The sequence below is a fragment of the Aethalodelphis obliquidens genome, unplaced genomic scaffold (genome assembly GCF_003676395.1).
Source record: "Aethalodelphis obliquidens isolate GAN/ISIS:26980383/991018 unplaced genomic scaffold, ASM367639v1 scaffold3, whole genome shotgun sequence".
In the NCBI taxonomy this organism is placed as follows: domain Eukaryota; kingdom Metazoa; phylum Chordata; class Mammalia; order Artiodactyla; family Delphinidae; genus Aethalodelphis; species Aethalodelphis obliquidens.
Window position 1 is genome coordinate 35,487,910 of NW_020837947.1, and position 18,152 is coordinate 35,506,061.

At 35.1% G+C, this 18,152-nt stretch overlaps 1 protein-coding gene across 8 annotated transcripts in view; it reads right to left on the reverse strand.

Annotated features, from left to right (window-relative positions):
* TRMT11 (tRNA methyltransferase 11) overlaps positions 1-18,152 on the reverse strand; it is a 71,398-nt gene that overhangs the window by 34,556 nt on the left and 18,690 nt on the right. For 6 of the 8 annotated variants that reach the window (XR_003428720.1, XR_003428719.1, XM_027087045.1 and 3 more), the window contains exons 4-11: positions 17,224-17,305; positions 17,043-17,135; positions 16,674-16,808; positions 15,518-15,674; positions 8,119-8,199; positions 4,721-4,885; positions 3,308-3,380; positions 3,051-3,182 (exon numbers count right to left, since the gene is read on the reverse strand). Coding sequence is in view for 6 of the 8 variants with exons in the window: in XM_027087045.1 (XP_026942846.1) it covers positions 3,051-3,182; positions 3,308-3,380; positions 4,721-4,885; positions 8,119-8,199; positions 15,518-15,674; positions 16,674-16,808; positions 17,043-17,135; positions 17,224-17,305 (918 nt within the window). In the remaining 2 variants the exon portion in view is untranslated. The remainder of the gene's footprint in view (positions 1-3,050; positions 3,183-3,307; positions 3,381-4,720; positions 4,886-8,118; positions 8,200-15,517; positions 15,675-16,673; positions 16,809-17,042; positions 17,136-17,223; positions 17,306-18,152) is intronic. The other 2 variants (XM_027087027.1, XM_027087071.1) reach the window with 1 other exon arrangement.

Below are 18,152 nucleotides of genomic sequence, written 5' to 3' on the forward strand. Positions count from 1 at the left end.
AAAGTGACAAAAACGTGCCTTTTTTTACTTCTAAAAAATCCCTTTGGTTATATGGACTTGGAAATTTCCCCTTGTCGAAAATTATTAAAAGAGAAGTCACTGAAGAAATACCCAGTGGCCATTTTTTAAGGTCCTCAGAAATACTAAAATATTTGAAAGTGCCTCCAGTTTGACTTTTTATAAAAAAGAAAGAAATAAAAGAATTACAGGAGATATTCATAACCACATTTAATTTCAATTATAATTAAATAATAAACTACAAAATAGTGGAAAGTCAGAAATGCCAGAATATAAGAAACACACAAAAACTAATGAGGATATTTCAAAGGACAGAGGAGCCACCTCAGAGGGACTCCTGCTGATCATAAATCTGGGACAATTTGAACAACGAAATAATGATAGTGATAAATTATAACCCAATGAATAATATAGGAATCTATGACTCCATACCAGTATAAATTAATAAATTAATGGGAGAGAAGGGAAAACTAATCCTTATAGTAGAATGCCAACTTAAAATGCAGAAGGAATGATGGAATAGAAAAGTCATCATTATGGTGGTTGTCAATGTGAGTAGTCACCTGATGAAGAACAAGATATTGGTGTAATCTTGTGATACCTCCCCCTGGGAAATACTAATCGAGAAGAACATGATAACTCACAGCGGAGAAACCTGACAGAGAACAACATGACCAGATGATCAAGTTTAAGACCTCCCGTAGAGGTTGGCTCTGTGTGCCCCATAATGCAGTGCACTAAGAGCACAGTATCATTTTTGTGGTATTTCTACCAAGAGCATTGCCTGAGTCTGGTCAAGGAAGAAACATCAGATGGACCAGGTTAGGGGTCAACCTTCACAATATAAGCCCTGTACTCTATAAAACTGTTAAGGACACAAAAGATAAGGAAAGATTGAGGAAATATTCCAGACTGGAGGAGAATGACATGAGGGGTCAATGCAGTACATTTTCCTAGAGAGACTGCAATCAGTAATATCTGACTGGGGTCCATGATCTGGACAGCAGCACTATCAATCCAGACTTCAGGGGTTGATGGTGATTTGACAACAATGCTCTTGCTTCTGAGAAATGCAATGAAATACGCAGGGGTGATGGGGCATCATATCTGCAACTTCTCAAATAGTTCCAAAAATGATTAATGATAATGGGCGTGTGATTAATGTAATGGGTGAGGAAAGGGGGGTAGAGGAGGTGTATGTTAATAGTTGGAAAATTTGGATGGGGGAGAGATGGGAGTTTTTTGCATTTGAAACTTTTCTGTAAATTTGAAATTTATTTCAAATAATTTTTTTAAAATTCCAGCTCTGAAAACTTGAATTAAAACAAAAAGACAAGTTAGTTTGCTGCTGGAGTTCAGCTTGTCTAAGGCAGAAACCACTTTTGAATAAAAATAAACAAATATGCTCTTCTCTGAAAATATTTTTTTTCTCTGAAAATATTAATAAAACACCATCTATCACTCCACATACCAGACACCTGAGATCTTGGCAAGATCTTGAATTATGTGAACAGCACTAGGAATAATGAAAACAATAAACTAGCTAGCTTTTAACTTTAGACAAGTCATTTCACTCCTTGGAATTAATTTCTCTTATTTCCAAAATTAAGAAATAATTAATTTCTTAACAGAACATAAGCCCTGTGTTAAGGGGTATGGGTATGAATGTGTACAGTCTTATTAGCTGATAAACAAGATGCAAAACTAAAGTTAGATCAGGGTTTCCCTGAGGGTGCAGTGGGTAAGAATCCGCCTGCCGATGCAGGGGACACAGGTTCAAGCCCCAGTCCAGGAAGATCCCACATGCCGTGGAGTAACTAAGCCCCTGGGCCACAACTACTGAGCCTGTGCTCTAGAGCCCGTGAGCCCCAACTACTGAAGCCTGTGTGTCTAGAGCCCACGCACTGCAATGAAGAGAGTAGCCCCCGCTCGCCTCAACTAGAGGACGCCCGTGCACAGCAACGAAGACCCAATGCAGCCAATAAATAAATAAATTTATTTTAAAATAATAATAATAAAAAAATAAAGTTAGGTCCTGGTAGCTCCCAATGAAACATTTATAAAAGAAACAACAAAAAAGCATAGCTTCCAACTGCTGAGGGACCATCAACCATTATGAAAAGACAAACAAGAAAACACTGGTCTAAAATGCTTTTTGTACAATTATGTATAGTAAATATAGAAATTAAAATAATTTCTAAAAAAGATATCTATAGCATATTGAACAAATAGCCAAATTTTCAGCTTGACACTGCCTTTCAAATCTAAAGATCCTGTTTTGTCAACACATCTTGTCTTTCACTGTTGGTGTACACAGCTCTGTTTATAATTAATAACTACTGAATAATAAAACCCAAACCAATAATGTTGAACATAATCAGGGCTTTAAATATATGCATAGCTCTTAGTTTGTTTGGTCTTAGCTTTTAAAAAAGATTTTACTGCATTTACGGTGATCATAAGAGCCAATATATATTCAAGCTAACTAGCAGTAGATAGATGAATCACTCAGCTAAGTTGTTAAAATTTATCTAAGTTTATGGCCTGGCCAAAGAGCTATTGAACACACAGGCCCCGAGCTAAGTATGATATACAACAGGGGCAAACTTTTGCTCTTACAGGCCAGATAGTAAATATTTTAGCCTTTGTGGACCACATGTGTTTCTGACACATATTCTTCTTCGTTGTTTTTTTTTTTTCTAATAATCCTTTAAATAGGTAAAAACCAGTCTTAGCTCAAGTGCCTTACAAAAACAGGCTGAAAACCATATCAGGCTCACAGGCTGTAGTTTGCCAACCCCTGATGTAAAATAAAAAGTTCAAAGCAATTCAATCAATAAGAAGAAGGGGCCTGTTTTATGCAGCGTGTTGGTAAATGAAGGCCATCATACACATTAAACACAAAGATATTTACTCTGAATATGATTAGAGACAGGGAAAAAAAGTATGCTAGATATACAAATACCATAAGAAAAAGTAAAATTATTTAATATTTTAAATAATTAAAAGTAAAATTATTTAATATTACATACTCTGGTGTGTACACTGGTAACCAATAGACTAGTCTTCCACCTAATACGAGGGTCTCAGCTGCAAAGTTTAACAGGTCAAAAAACATATCACTCAGATGATAACTCAAGGAAACAGGAACGTGGCTTTCTGGACTAGACAAAGAAAACAAAATTTCAAAATCAGTGAAAAACTTTAAGACTATTAAACTAAGTTAATTAAAAAAAAGCAATATGCTTCTTCCCAAAGTAGTAACATACCATATTTAACTTTTACTTACCATTTTTCTATCCCCTTTGGTATTTCCTTTTGTGAACCTGTTCTTCTTGTAGACTCTCTAATACCATATGGAGCTAGACAGAAAACAGGTAACACGGATAGTCAAAAGTCACCTAATCACCACTGCAAAGCAGATGGACATCATGTGCCTCCAGATATGACACCCTGAGAAGGACACATCACCTATGCAATATTCCAGCTGAGAATGCATAACAAGAGGGACATTCTATTTAAAACACTGGGAGGGCAGGCAAGCAGGTGACTGTATTCTTCAAAATGTCAATGTCATAAAAGACAGAGAAAGGTTGTGAAAATGTTACAAACTAAAGGAGGGTTAAAAGATATGACTACTAAAGGCAATACCTGACACTAGGCTGGATACTGCACTTCAGGGAAAAACATGCTATAAAGGATGTTACTGGGTCAATTGACAAAACTGGATGAGAAACTACAGATTAAAGAATTAGCGATTAACTGAAATTGGTAACTGTACTTTGGCTATCTAAGAGACTATCCCTATTCTTAGGAAATATACACTGGAGTATGGGGGGGCGGTGAAGGGCCATGATGTATACAACTTACTCTCAATTGATCAGGAAAAAAATTACGTATTTTTATAAATACACATAGAGAGTGAGAGCAAATAATAAAGTAGATTATTAATAAAAAGTCACTCAATTTTCAAAAGTATATTCATACTTGCTAATTTTTCTTTTGTTAGATTTGAAAATATCTAAGTTACCAAAGAACTGAAAAGGTCTGAGATGGAAGGGTTGAGATACTATATGCCACTATATACAGATTTACTGCCAAATACTATAGAAAAGGTAGATTTATTCTTAGATAGGATGCCTGAAAAGCCCAAGAACTCACATGGCATGAGAAAACAAGTTCTCATGCACATTCTTGAAGCTCAGTGGGTTCACAAGCACAGTGGGTCACACCCAAATTTCTTTTAACTCTATAAAGGAGATGCCAGTTACAACGGGCACAACAACAACAACAAAATATAAAAGCTTACACATAGAGAAATGGGAGATATCTGAAACTTTCTTCTTCAAATGTGATACCATAATTGCAAATGACATTTTGGCTCCGGTTGCTACACTAATAACCAATTACGGTCAAATATAAAACAAATATAAAAACAAATTTATGTCTTAAAAAATAAGCCAAAGAGAAAAAGGGATGACAAGTTAATACATATAGTTTAAAAAATCAAAACCACTTAGTTAAATTGGTGTCCTGCCCTACATTCATAATTTTTTCCTTCTCACTATGTGAAGAAGTCAGGGGTGAGGGGAATACTAATACAAGTTGGCTTTCTTTGTTGTACTGATAAATTTTGTAATTTAAATGTAAATGACTTTAGGAACCTAATCCTACTCCTACTTTTGTATAAAAATAAACTTACGATCAGTGATGATTGCATCAAAGTATGTGCCCTTCCTCCAAGAAGGTTTAGATGCATCTGAAACCAGGACATCAAGGTAATACTTCTCTAAACCATATTGACGAAGATTTGCCCTAATGTTTTCATCTGGTCCTCTCCATTTCTGGTTTTTCCTACTAGCCTTTCCTGAAGGGAAAGAAAAAGGAAGACAGAACTAACAAACAACATTCTTACCTCGTCATTTGGCTAAAAGTAACGTTTAACTTATCTAAACCTATATTTAATCAAATAAAACTTGCTTTCATTTCAAATCTTAATTTTATTTATACAAGGAACAATTATTTTTATTTTAACTTATTGTAAAAAATGTTTCAAAAAGTAAACTGTACTGATGTCTAACTATCCTTTCACATAAAACTGCCTTAAAACACTCATTCAATAATTAATGCATTCAAAGCGTACTAATAAAGACACAGAGTTAAACAGAACATGGTCCCTTTCCTCTAGCAGTGTAGAAACACTGACGAATTAGATAAATGGAACAGAAATGAAGAGAGCTAACTTGGGAAATGCAGGAGCTGTGACCACGGACAGAGGAGGTAAAACGAGAACACAAGAGATGAAGTGTTAAAGTGGGGGACTCAAGGAAGAAGTTCAAAAGTTTTAGTTTAGGAGACATGAGTGGATGATGATACCATCAACTAAGATCTGAGAAACCAAGAGGAAAAGAAAATCTAGGAAAGAAGATGAGATTCATTTGAGATACATCAATCTTGATATACCTTGAGGTACCTACAGAAGCTTCAGAAAGAGATATTCAGCAGGTAGGTAGAGGCCAGAATACATATACCTGAGAGATGTCAGTATATAAACTTAAGTTAAATCTGTAAGAATGAATGATATTTCTGATTAACCTAGGTGGCAATTACATAAATGTTTGTTCGATAATTACTCTTGTTATTTTAATAAACTCTTCTGTATTATGATCTACTTCACAATAAAAACAAAACTTAAAAAGCAAAAGAAGAATGACATGACTCTGCACAATATGTAGTGTGATAAAAGGGGTCAACAAGAGATGCCTGGAGAAAAGCAACATATAAACAGACATTGAAGAAAACTGCAGGGCCTTCAGGAGACTGAGATCAAAACAAAGAAATCAGAGTACCACCCAATGAAGCCACTGTCTAGGAAACCAAGGGCTGCTTTATGAAGGTCAACACTGCCAAATACTGTAGATCTGTGGCCTTAGTAAGATTTTTCAGTAGGCATGCAAGCTGAAAAATAACAGGCAGAAGGCAGTTAGAGATGAAGAAGAGGAATAGCAAATAAACTAGTCTTTTTAAGAAGCACTTTGGGGGACTTCCCTGGTGGCACAGTGGTTAAGAATCCGCCTGCCAATGCAAGGGACATGGTTTGAGCCCTGGTCCAGGAAGATCCCACATGCTGTGGAGAAACTAAGCCCATGTGCCACAACTACTGAGCCTGCGCTCTAGATCCCATGAGCCACAACTACTGAAGCCCTCACGCCTAGAGCCCGTGCTCCGCAACAAGAGAAGCCACTGCAGTGAGAAGCCCATGCACCGCAACAGGGAGGAGCCCCCTCTCGTCACAGCTAGAGAGAAAGCCCACATGCAGGAACGAAGACCCAACACAGCTAAAAATAAATAAATTTATTTTAAAAAAATGAAAGAAGCACTTTGGGGACTTCCCTGGTGGTGCAGTGATTAAGAATCCGTCTGCCAATGCAGGGTACATGGGTTTGAGCCCTGGTCTTGGAAGATCCCACATGCCGGGGAGCAACTAAGCCCATGCACCACAACTACTGAGCCTGCGCTTTAGAGCCTGCGAGCCACAACTACGGAGACCACGCGCCACAATTAGTGAAGCCCACGTGCCTAGAGCCCATGCTCCGCCACAGAGAAGCCACTGCAATGAGAAGCCCGCGCACCACAACGAAGAGTAGCCCCCGCTCGCCACATCTAGAGAAAGCCTGAGCGCAGCAACGAAGACCCAACACAGCCATAAATAAATAAATTAATTAATTAATTAATTTTAAAAACTCAATCTCTTAAAAAAAGAAAAAGAAACACTTTGGTAAAAGGAAGAGGAAAACAAAGTAGTAGCTAGGAGGGTCCCTATAGAATTGATAGAAAAAGTTCTGTATTTTTAAAATAGAAGAAACTTGGAAGTATTTGAGAGTATAGTAAGAGATTAGAAGCATAGGAAGCAGAGGGCATATCTAACAGCATCTTGGATAAGCTCTGAGGAAACTCTACCTCAGTCAGAATTCTACCCAAGTAGACTGAAAGGTTATCACATAACTTTTAAACATAACTCTAATAAATAAAAATTCAAATGAATTATATAGGACAATATCCTTAAAGCAAACATACTGCTTCTACTAAAAGCAAACAGGAATAATTCTTCTTAGCACTTTGTCTACTCTAACATACTGCAGACAAAGACTATCTTTTTCTGGTTAGCCCATTTAGGTGAACTTTATAAAATGTTACTCATTCTCCTTATAGTACTAAATTCTTTATAGCAAGGTAGGAAAAAAGACAGTTCATCAAATACAATATATCAAATTACTTAAGCAAAAGAAAATAAAGTCTAATAAATTCTCACCTATATAATAATTTACACTGGGTGAGTAAGAGGAAAAGCATGTTTTATAGGCTGATTCTAGTTACAACAATGAAATACCAGCATAACTACAATTTCAAAGAAACTTTACACTTTTAATACTACTCAGCTATGAAGAAATATTTTCAGTTTGATTCAATTTCATCCAATCACACTTCATTAGCAAAGCTTCTAGATTTTAAAGTATTTTCCAAAATTGCCTCAAAAGCAAGCAGATGCTTATCTCAAATTACCCTCAGTCTAATGCAGAATCTTTACTATTACTGTCACCTTAACTGTCTCAAAGATGTTTCGGTCAGTTATGAAATTAAAAACATGTATGGTACTCAAGGACTAGAAATTAGAGTATACACATATGACTGCTGAATAAAAGAACGGTGATAATTGTTAAGTAGAAACTCTGTTTCACTAACATGAATATGCTAATTAAAAATGACTAGTCCCTCTCCCACTTCCTTCCCAACCCAAAAGTTTTACAACCTTATTGATTGCCTACTTTTTAAAAATCTAAGACCAAAAATAGCTCTGAGAGGAGGGATTTTTCCTACTCATCTTTGTGTTTCCCCGGGGGTCATTTTGCTCACACTGGATCACTTCATAAAAAGCAGATACCCAATGAAGTCTTATTGTTGTAAGAATAACTAAAACTATATCACAACACTTTAACATTAAAAATAGATGTATAATGCCATATATAACTATTTAAGTATCTTAAAGGCACATTTGGTACAAGAGCAAAGACTGTAACACTGTCTAGAACCACTACTCACCCAAGCCATGAACGGTGTTGTAGTCTATGTCTGTCCCATATACATATGCACCAAAATGAGCAGATGCTATCAGAAGGCCACCTGAAAAAAATCACACAATTGTGATCTGTTAACCAGAAAGTCCCAGACTCTTATTTCTTCCCCTATTTAATCTGATCCAAATTCTTACAAACCAGCTGTAGGCAGAGTACCCTAGAATGACATTGGTTCCGGCCATATTTAGTAGGCTTCAGAACTGAAAAAACAACCCCCTAAGCTGTGCTCATCACACTGGTCACAAAGCAGGGAATTAATATATGCCCTGGCATTATTACTTTAAACAGCACTACTCTGGGAAAATTATCCTTTTCTTGGTCAAAATAATGTGTATTTAAACATTTTCATCTTATTTTGAGAAGTCTATACAAAAGCATCTTGCTCCTTTCTTACAATGAACATACAAGGCTGCTACACAAAGAGCTGCCAATAAATAAGTCTGACAATTGGGCTTAATTCTCACTCAAGTCAGAGTTTCAAATAACTTAAAGAGGGCATAATTAATATATAAGAGATTAATTCTTACAAAACTTAAAATATGAGGACAACAAACAGTTACTCCTATTGTCAGTGAGGTAATTATCTGATTTTAAACTGTAGATACAAATTTCTGAATAACTGTTATCAGACATACACAAAAATAGTTAATACAATGAATTTTCTGTTTACTTAGTGCTGTGAACAAAGAAAGAACAGATGTCCTAACACGATTTGACTAGACTAAGTAATTTGGTAGGTGTGACCAGTTCACATATGAAGGAACATCCTTATAAAGATTAAAAATTAATGAAATCCTTTAAACTAAAAGGTATAATATTTTTAAATTGTTTAAGAATAAAAATTCACAAAGTTGAATATCTTAATAATTGTTCTTTTCAATGAACTTCACTTTTTTAATTATCCAAATTAAAAATGTTCTTAGTACTTGGGTAAGTCCTAATAGTTATACTGCAGAACTATCTGTCAGCCAAACTGAAATCAGAAATATACAGAAAAATATTCTTAGCCTATGCACAAACTTGGATATGGGGAAATAACTAGGGCTCTTTCCATTATATCCTTTTGAAATGTAATCTCTAAAATTAAGATGGGTAGTGCCTCCAGAGGGTCAAGGTCTATAAATGAATGTGTTCCTTCCATAGCCATTTAAAACATAGTTTGGTAACATGTACTTAAAAATACTTTGCTCAATGAAAAATATTATAACTACTACCTAATGGAGCCATGAATAAGAGAAACGGAAGACTAAAAGTACAGCAGAAACCAAAACCTAGGTTCCCTCATACTAACTACAAAAAGCATTTGTTTGAGGAGGTAAGGTTAAGTAAGCCCTCATAATTCTTAGCCTATAAATGGAACAGTCCATATTTAGGAAAGGTACTATATTTAGTAATGACTTGAAATACAAAAATCACTTCACCCATATTAGAGGAATTACTACAATTCTGCCAATTAAGGCAGATACTCACCTAGAAGAACTAGTTGTCAAGGGGAACAGAAAAGCTTTCCTGTGTTCCTTAAACAGAACCTTATCCATTTGGTTAGAGTGAGTTTTGAGAAGACCCAATTTAGAGTACACTGCTGAAAGGAGATGAATAATCTGTTAGACTACATCTGTTAGTTAACTTTGTGCCCTTTAAAAGCTTTTCAAGTTTCAAATAAAATCAATATAAATTAGCTTCTCTGAACTGGTCACTGGGTAATCACTGTTAATCATCTAGTTATTTTTTTAATTAAATTGAAGCATTTTCACGTTTAGTTATACCTCAGTTGGAGTTTCCCTGGAAGCTTTTTGGTGGAAGAAGGGGTGATAAAAAAGGAGGGGGTGAAGTGTTGAGGGGGCAGATAACATGACTCACCCGATTTCTTATTAGCTATCAAGTGTAAAAATACCACATATGTGATCTAGACTAGCAAATCAGTATTTTAATGTCTTATTACCTAAATAGTAACCAGTTTAAGGTTAGGGTAATATCTTACAGGTAAAAGGACACAATAACTGAATTATGATATAGAAACAAATTTATGAGTTTCATCTGTAGAGATTTAAGTGGAAAGCCTTATAAAAATGTGAAAATGAGAACTGGGCTTTGGTTTTGCCAAAAGAAAAGGAAGAAAAATTGTAATACTATGTCCCCTATGTAATCCTTAATAAAAACAAACAAACAAAAACAACTCATAAATTAAACTAGCAGCTTAGGCAAAAGGATATTGCCAGAAAACAGAGATTATACCAAACTATGAGACTCAGGAAAAGGGGTCTACAAAGAGTTGTGGATAAAATGGGAAGCAGAGATTCTCACAAAGACCTACAGAGATCCATTATCTGTCTGCTAACTTTCTCTTTTCCTCCTCATAGTCTCCTCTCAGAGGTAGACAGTGGGCTTCTCAACACCTTGCTCCCATGTCTATCATCTGCAATGACAAAATTTCAAAGTTTTACTCCTTTCCTTAAACCTATGAGCCACTTGAAGGTAGAACAGGCAAGGAGTACACAGTAGTCTCCTGGGTATATTCTCAACTACCAAAGGAGTAGACTCATTTGAGAGAGGGGAAAGGGAAAAGCAATCAGAGCTGGGGCTGCAGAGCTACATCACTGCACCTACAGACATCAGCACACACTTGTGCCAATTATTTTCATTATGAACAAAGAATTAGAAGTTTACAATTTTAACCCTCAATTACCTTGCCTGCTGCCATAATTTGCCAATAGTTGCAAATTATGAATATCTTGGAAATCAGCCAAAGAAGGAACTAGAAAATGAATTCATGGCCAAATTGTTCATCATCACCATTCAATATTAGCTATATCTAACATCTTTCACCAAAAAGGTATCTAAGTGCTTAACAAAATAATTAAAAAATGATCAACAGTATGGTTAATTGACTGTCTTCCATCCATCATACAATTTCCTAAGAATTTCATATACATATATTACCTCATTTAACCTCACAATATATTACTTATTACCATTTCACAAATGATGGAATTGAGGCCCAGACAAGTAAAGCATCTTGCTCAAAGTCATATAGTAACTGACAGAGTAAGGATTTAAAACTCACTCTCTTTGCTCTTATGGTACACTATACTATATAACTTCCTTTAGGGTCAGCAGCAATTGAAGTAAATATTCATTAGCCTACTAATTAGATACACAAAAGTAAAATTTGTTATTAAACAAATTAAATTAAGTAAGGCTGCACACTCAGTTAATAAGAGTTGTATACAATTCACGAGTCTTGTATCATATCACAGGCAGGCCTGTGCCATTATAGGTATTCAACTTATGCATGCTGATCATTCCTTTAGCAATGTTCATATTAGAACAGCAGTACTTCCTAATTACTGACAGCTTACCCACGATATACATCTTCCCCCTTGAGAAAATGGAGATGTACAACTTAAAATAAATCTTACTATAATGAGAATCAATGTATTTGCTAAAATGGAAATGAAAGTGTGTTTCTGTAGCTCATAATGTCATTCTAGACAAGAGAACAGACTGTCTAAAAGGAAAAGGAAAGGTATTTAGGGAGGAAAAGATTATATCTCTCCTTTCAACTTCCCAGAAGCTTTCTAACCTACTCTATAACCTTGAGAACATCACAAGCCATAAGTAGTCTGTGGGTAAAGCCTTCAGGAAACTAATAAACATCTATTTTGTACCTTTAGAATGGAAAAGGGATATCATACATTTGAATTAAAACAAAAATACTAAAAAAGGAAAAGAATATCATCTAATACTTATGAAAAACTACGACCATGGAGGAGGGCACAAGGCTACTTATTTCTCCAATCCTTCAGAAGGTACTACCCATCGAAGAGACAAAAGGTCCAGTAAAGCGGACAAACTGCTTAAGAACTGTGCCTATTCTCAATTATTAGCCATTACCAGTTATAAAACAAAAGTACCAAAAACTAGCTAAAGTCTTAAAGCTATGCTTAAACAACAAACACAAATTATGAAATGTATTTTAGCAGCATCTTTGCAAAGATCTTCCTCTTGCAATTTTCCATTAACTGTCCTACATATTGCAATTAATTTTCCATTAATTGTCCTATACAGTATAAACAGTCAAATGACCAAGATATGCTACCCACCCTAAGGAGCAGCCTTAAAGCAAATTAGGGGCAGGTCTGCTCTCACCCCTTACCACACTAAAAATAGTCAACACCTTGACTGCTATGGAAGTTAGCATTTCATAATATGCCCAGCCTCGTCTACATCAAAGGAAGGAAATTTTACCCATACCGGTAACTATTTTTAAACTTTATGGTCTGGTCTATGTGTATGTGTGCATACTAAACACGTACATGTATGTATCTCAAAGAATCACTTCACAGGAAAAGGTTTTAGAAGTCCAAGAACAAGATTAAGAATTAATAGAGGGTTACCATTTGGAAAAAGATAAATTAAATCAATTCCTCACGGCATACAAGAAAATAAACTCCAAATGCATTCGAGATCTAAAAGGAAAAAAATCAAAACTACTAAAGTACCAGAAAACAGAGCTGAATTCCTCTACAAATTGGATGTAGCAGGAAAGTTTTTGCCTGGCAAAAAAACAATTACATGCAAAGTCAAAACATAAAGGGCAAACTGGGAGAAAATATTTTACATATTTATATACATAAAACAGGAAAAAAGGGGGAGAGTGACTAAAATATAAAGTATTTTTTAAAATAAGGGGGGGGAATCAAAAAGTCTACAGAAAAATAGGCAAAAGATTTGGAGATAATTCCAAAAACGTTATAAAACTGGACCTTAAAATAGAAAAAGTGATTAGATTTCACTCGTAAGAGAAATACAAATGAACACTTCACTGAGATAACATTTTCACCCAACAAACTGGCAAATTTCAAAAGCCTGACAATATACTCCGCTGGTGAGGCTGTGAGGGAACAGGGGCTTATATATTGCTGGCGAGAAGGTAAGATGGTATAATGGAGAGTAATTTGGCCACATTTAACAAAACTACATACACTTACATTCTTCAACCCAGCAATCCTAATTCTAGGAATTTACCCTGGAGCTATACTTCCAACACTGTGAAAGTATATATGTACAGATTATTCATTGCAAGCATTATTTGTAACTGTGAAATATGGGAAACTACCTATATCCAAGTTTAGGTGATTGACTAAATTACAGTACATAAACCCATGGAGTACAACTATAAAAAAGAACGAAGATAATCTCTATGAACTAAAGGAAGTGATTTCTAAGAAATACTAAGTGAAGTTAAGTGGAAAAAAAAAAAAGAAATCTGTACGGTTAGACCAGAATTTGTAGTATATGTGAAAACTCACAATTTCTAAAATATGTATATGGTTGGTTGACTCAAAATAAGGAACATTCTGGATAAAAAATAAAGAGAGGAGGGATAGTATTCTTCAAAATTGTAAGTTTTATAAAAGAAAAAGTAAGATTCTGGATATACTCCGCATCAAGGGATCAAAGAAATGTTAACAACAAAATACAATACCTGGAAAGGAAAACAGATGGTATAAAGGAACATCAGTGGGTCAATTACCAAAAATGGAATACAAACACTAAACTACTGTATTAATAGTACATTTACTAACACTGAAAACTATACTGTGGTTATGTAAGAGAATATCCTTATTCTTTTTTTTTTTTTGCGGTCCGCGGGCCTCTCACTGTTGTGGCCTCTCCCGCTGTGGAGCACAGGCTCTGAACGCGCAGGCTCAGCGGCCACGGCTCACGGGCCCAGCCGCTCCGCGGCATGTGGGATCTTCCCGGACCGGGGTACAAACCCGCGTCCCCTGCATCGGCAGGTGGACTCTCAACCACTGTGCCACCAGGGAAGCCCGAGAATATCCTTATTCTTAAGAAACATATTCCAAGTCTTTGAGAGGTAAAGGGATGTAATGGATGCAACTTACTTGTATATAAACATAATGAGAAAATAAATGATAAAGCAAATGATGCCAAATTTTAACAACAGTCTACTCTGGGTCAAGGATATGTATGTGTTCTTTCTTCTATTTTTAATCTTGTAACTTTTCTATCAGTTTGGCATTATTTCCTGTAAAGTTCAAAAAGTTGGGGAGGCACTCAGGATAATGAGGATAGGAAAGAAAGGAATAGGTATAGTAGTATGTTGGGGGTGGGATATATGAAGACAATGGTGGAATAGCAGAAGAGAGACTCACTAAGATTAATTCAACAACACAGGAAATAATTCCACCAGTTAGAATCTCTTGACTTGATTCTATTTGCTCCTAATGACATGGGATTGTATTCCTCAAGTTAGTTTATGGTACAATAGCTGGCTGGCAGATCCTAAGGCTGAGAGAGGCAGCATTATGATAGTAAAGAGCACGAGCTCTGGAGTTAGACTGCTTGAGTTTGAATCTCATGAGATTTCTACACTGTATAACCTTGACCAAGTCACTTAACCTCTGTCTGTGCCATAATCTCAGGAAGATTTTTTTAAGTATCTCAATTTCAGTAGTTGTAAGAATTAAATTAGATAGTAACATTAGAGTGCATAGCTAGTACCTGACATGTTTACTATTCAACAAATAGTAGCTACTGCATCACCACTGCTTACAAAGTTTCTGATGAGTTTCTAATGAGTTTCTGATGGGGAAAGACCACTACAGGGAGAAACTCCAACCACGCATAATTTGGTCCTAAACGATCTGAATCATAATGAATTTAGCCAGATGAACCTAAATGTGAGTACTCCCTAAGTATAGGCAAGATTTAAAAAAATGGGTTGAAGCAGGAAAATGTCTTCAGAGTCAGATGAAATAAACTTGGACTTTTAGGACTTCCACACAAAGTTAATTATGAGGACATCCAATCAAGTGCATACAGAACCCAGGTCATAGCCTCAGCAGCCAAGCTCTAGCCCATTGATACTTAGTCACTTTTCTTATTTTCAAACTTCACATATGAACCTCCACAAACCAAAGGCACATTTTTTTTCCATGTAAGTATATAATTATCAATTTTAAAAGATGAATACTTTTTAAAATTCTGTCACTCAAGTCTTTCTTCCCCCCAAGAGTTTTCCTTTTTTTTTTTTTAACTGAAGTATAGTAAGAGTTTTCCTATTTAAATAAACTATATAGCTTTACAACATTTCTACAATGTATGGTATACTCCCCTTAGTGGTTTACTTGGGGAAATAAACCCCACAAAATTCTTTCAGCATCCTCTTTGGAAGTGGCAAAAGTGTTAAATATTGGCTACTATACAAATATGTGGTTGTCTCTTATCTAATGATTATATAAAGGATTATTTTATCTTTTAGCAAAACTATTACTATGAATTTGACTAATATAAACAAGCAACATCTCTACACTAGTTTAACAATTAAATTAAAATACCTGTTCCAACAAATGGATCAAATACAATATCATTTTCTTTCACTTTTCCATGGTTGGCCATGATGAATGATAAACCAGCATCCATGCTTGTATTTCCAATAAAGTGTCTCTTTTTGACACTGTATGACTCAATAAGCTCTCTCTGCCCATCTGCAATCTAGATTAGAGATAATTTTCAATTTGTGTAAATGTACAGAACAGATTTAAGACAATTATTCACAATAAACCCATAGTATCTTGATAATGAGAACTTCTTTCCATTTACCACTGCTTCACATAAATATGTGATTAAGGCAGTTATGGACAAATACCTTTATTTCTTAGTGTGTTCCCATTTACTTTTGCTTTTCAAAGCAAATTTGAATTGAATTTGAATGCAATTATCCCAGGGCTTGGTGGTGAGCTCTAGCCACCTTTTTTTTTCTCCTAAGTAACAATATTCTGTAACATAAGCCACAGCTTCCTGCCTCAGGGAAGTGGGCAGAACTGCTCTGCAGTAATTTCATTTCTCTTCAGAATGGAAACCTAGATCAGAGAGCTCCACAAATGAGAATCCTGCTATCACAGCACTCTGCCTTTTCTCTGCTTTATTAAAAAAGCAGTTCACACTTTCCGATGAGTCTTAAGACTTCCAGGTACATGACCTCCTACCTGGGCCCCATATCTAACAATCCTCTTGCATTTCATCAGAATCTCTGGAAAAACAAAACACACAACCACATATTTTCCACTGATTTTAATTCATTCAGTAGTTCTGACTCTTCAGCTCCTTTAAAGTTTTACATATAAAGAGTCAAATACAAAGGCCTACCACTTAGAATTTTTTCTTTTTTTTCAATTTTTTATTGAAGTATAGTTGAATTACAATGTTAATTACCGCTGTACAGCAAAGTGACTCAGCTATACATATATATACATTCTTTTTCATATTCTTTTCCATTATAGTTTATCACAGGATATTGAATATAGTTCCCTGTGCTATACAGTAGGACCTTGTTGTTTATCCATTCTATATATACCAGTTTGTATCTGCTAATCCCAAACTCCCACTCCTACCCTCTCCCACCCCTCTCCCCCTTGGCAACCACCAGTCTATTCTCTATGTCCCTGATTCTGTTTCTGTTTCATCGAATAGGTAAAAAGAACACTCGCTTACCCATCTACCAAAATAGATATTATGTGGATTCTCAGGGATGCAGTTTGGGTCCAAACCATAATCCTCCAAAATAGAGAATATATGTTGTGGCTTCTTTAAATTCACTTTTCCTTCAAATGGCAGAAATTCAAGGGCCTAAAAAATAAAAGTAATTCCAACGTCCTATAAAAATTTAAAAGAAAACATAGTGCTTATATAATAATACCAATCTTGTAAGTCTGGTATCAGCACTAAATAAGACAAAACATGAAAAGTACTTAGCACATAATGTGGTACAAAAGAAGCACTTAGCATTGCGGATATTATATATCAACAGTGGCTATATTACATTAATCTCATAGGTTTTTGGTTTTTGCTAAATTCACTTACATCTATCCGTTTGATTTTTTCTTCTTGTGTCAACGTTTTATTAAATGTGTGAATCTTTATTTTATATGTAGAATCTGAATGCAGAAATGGAACCTAAAATAAGAGCAGATAAATTCTTTAAGCTTAGTAATTCTACAGTATCTACAGATATGCTTACAGAAAACCACATTTCACTACGCACCATCTTCTCCACAGGGTAGTTTCTCAAAGAACTATATAGCTCCTCTGGAGACTTTCCATGACCCCACAGTTCAAATATAGACCTAGGAAATAAATGATTGACATTAACCTCAGTAAAAAAAAAAAAAAAAATGAGTTCATACAGTAATATGTAACAATTATTTCACTGGTTCTTTATGCTTGCTCCACTAAAACAATTATTGCCTATGTTTTCTAAGCTATAAATGAGAAATACACATCCTGGGAACAAATATAGCTTAAGTCTAAATTAACACAGAAGTTGAACTTTATACAAATAAGGAGGATTTATAAGTCAAGATTTTTTGAAGTTTTCATCATAATCATTTCATCATTTTTAAAAAATTTTTATTGGAGTATAGTTGATTTACAATGTTGTGTTATCACTTCATCATTTTTTAACTAGAACACAAATGATTCCATAAAATGACTTGTGATTTTAGTGAAACAGTAATAAAGGTGCAGGAAATTCAATCATTCCCACTGTCTTCTGAATAAAACAAAAGGAAAAATGACCAGATAAAAATGTTACCATTAATATTTAGCCATTATTTAATAACATTTAGTAATAATTACTTTTATGACTATTACAAAAACAAAATTCTTACTACAAAAAATTCTCAAGCGTCTATCAAGGAACATAAAAAATTAAGCAAAATTTCATTGTAATCAATGAAACAATTCTTAGAATTAGTTGTAATGAAACTTGATCTATATATTAGTACAATTTTGTGCATCTGAATTCAACTACTTTATGATTGTAAGTAATGCTGCCGTTAGGACTGAGTATACTATCTTCTGAAAATGAATTCCTCCTTTCCCTTGTAATGAATTATAGAAAGAGGGCCTCTACAGTAATACTACCCTTACTTAGCTAACTAAGAGCTAACAATATAACTCAAAGTACCAGGG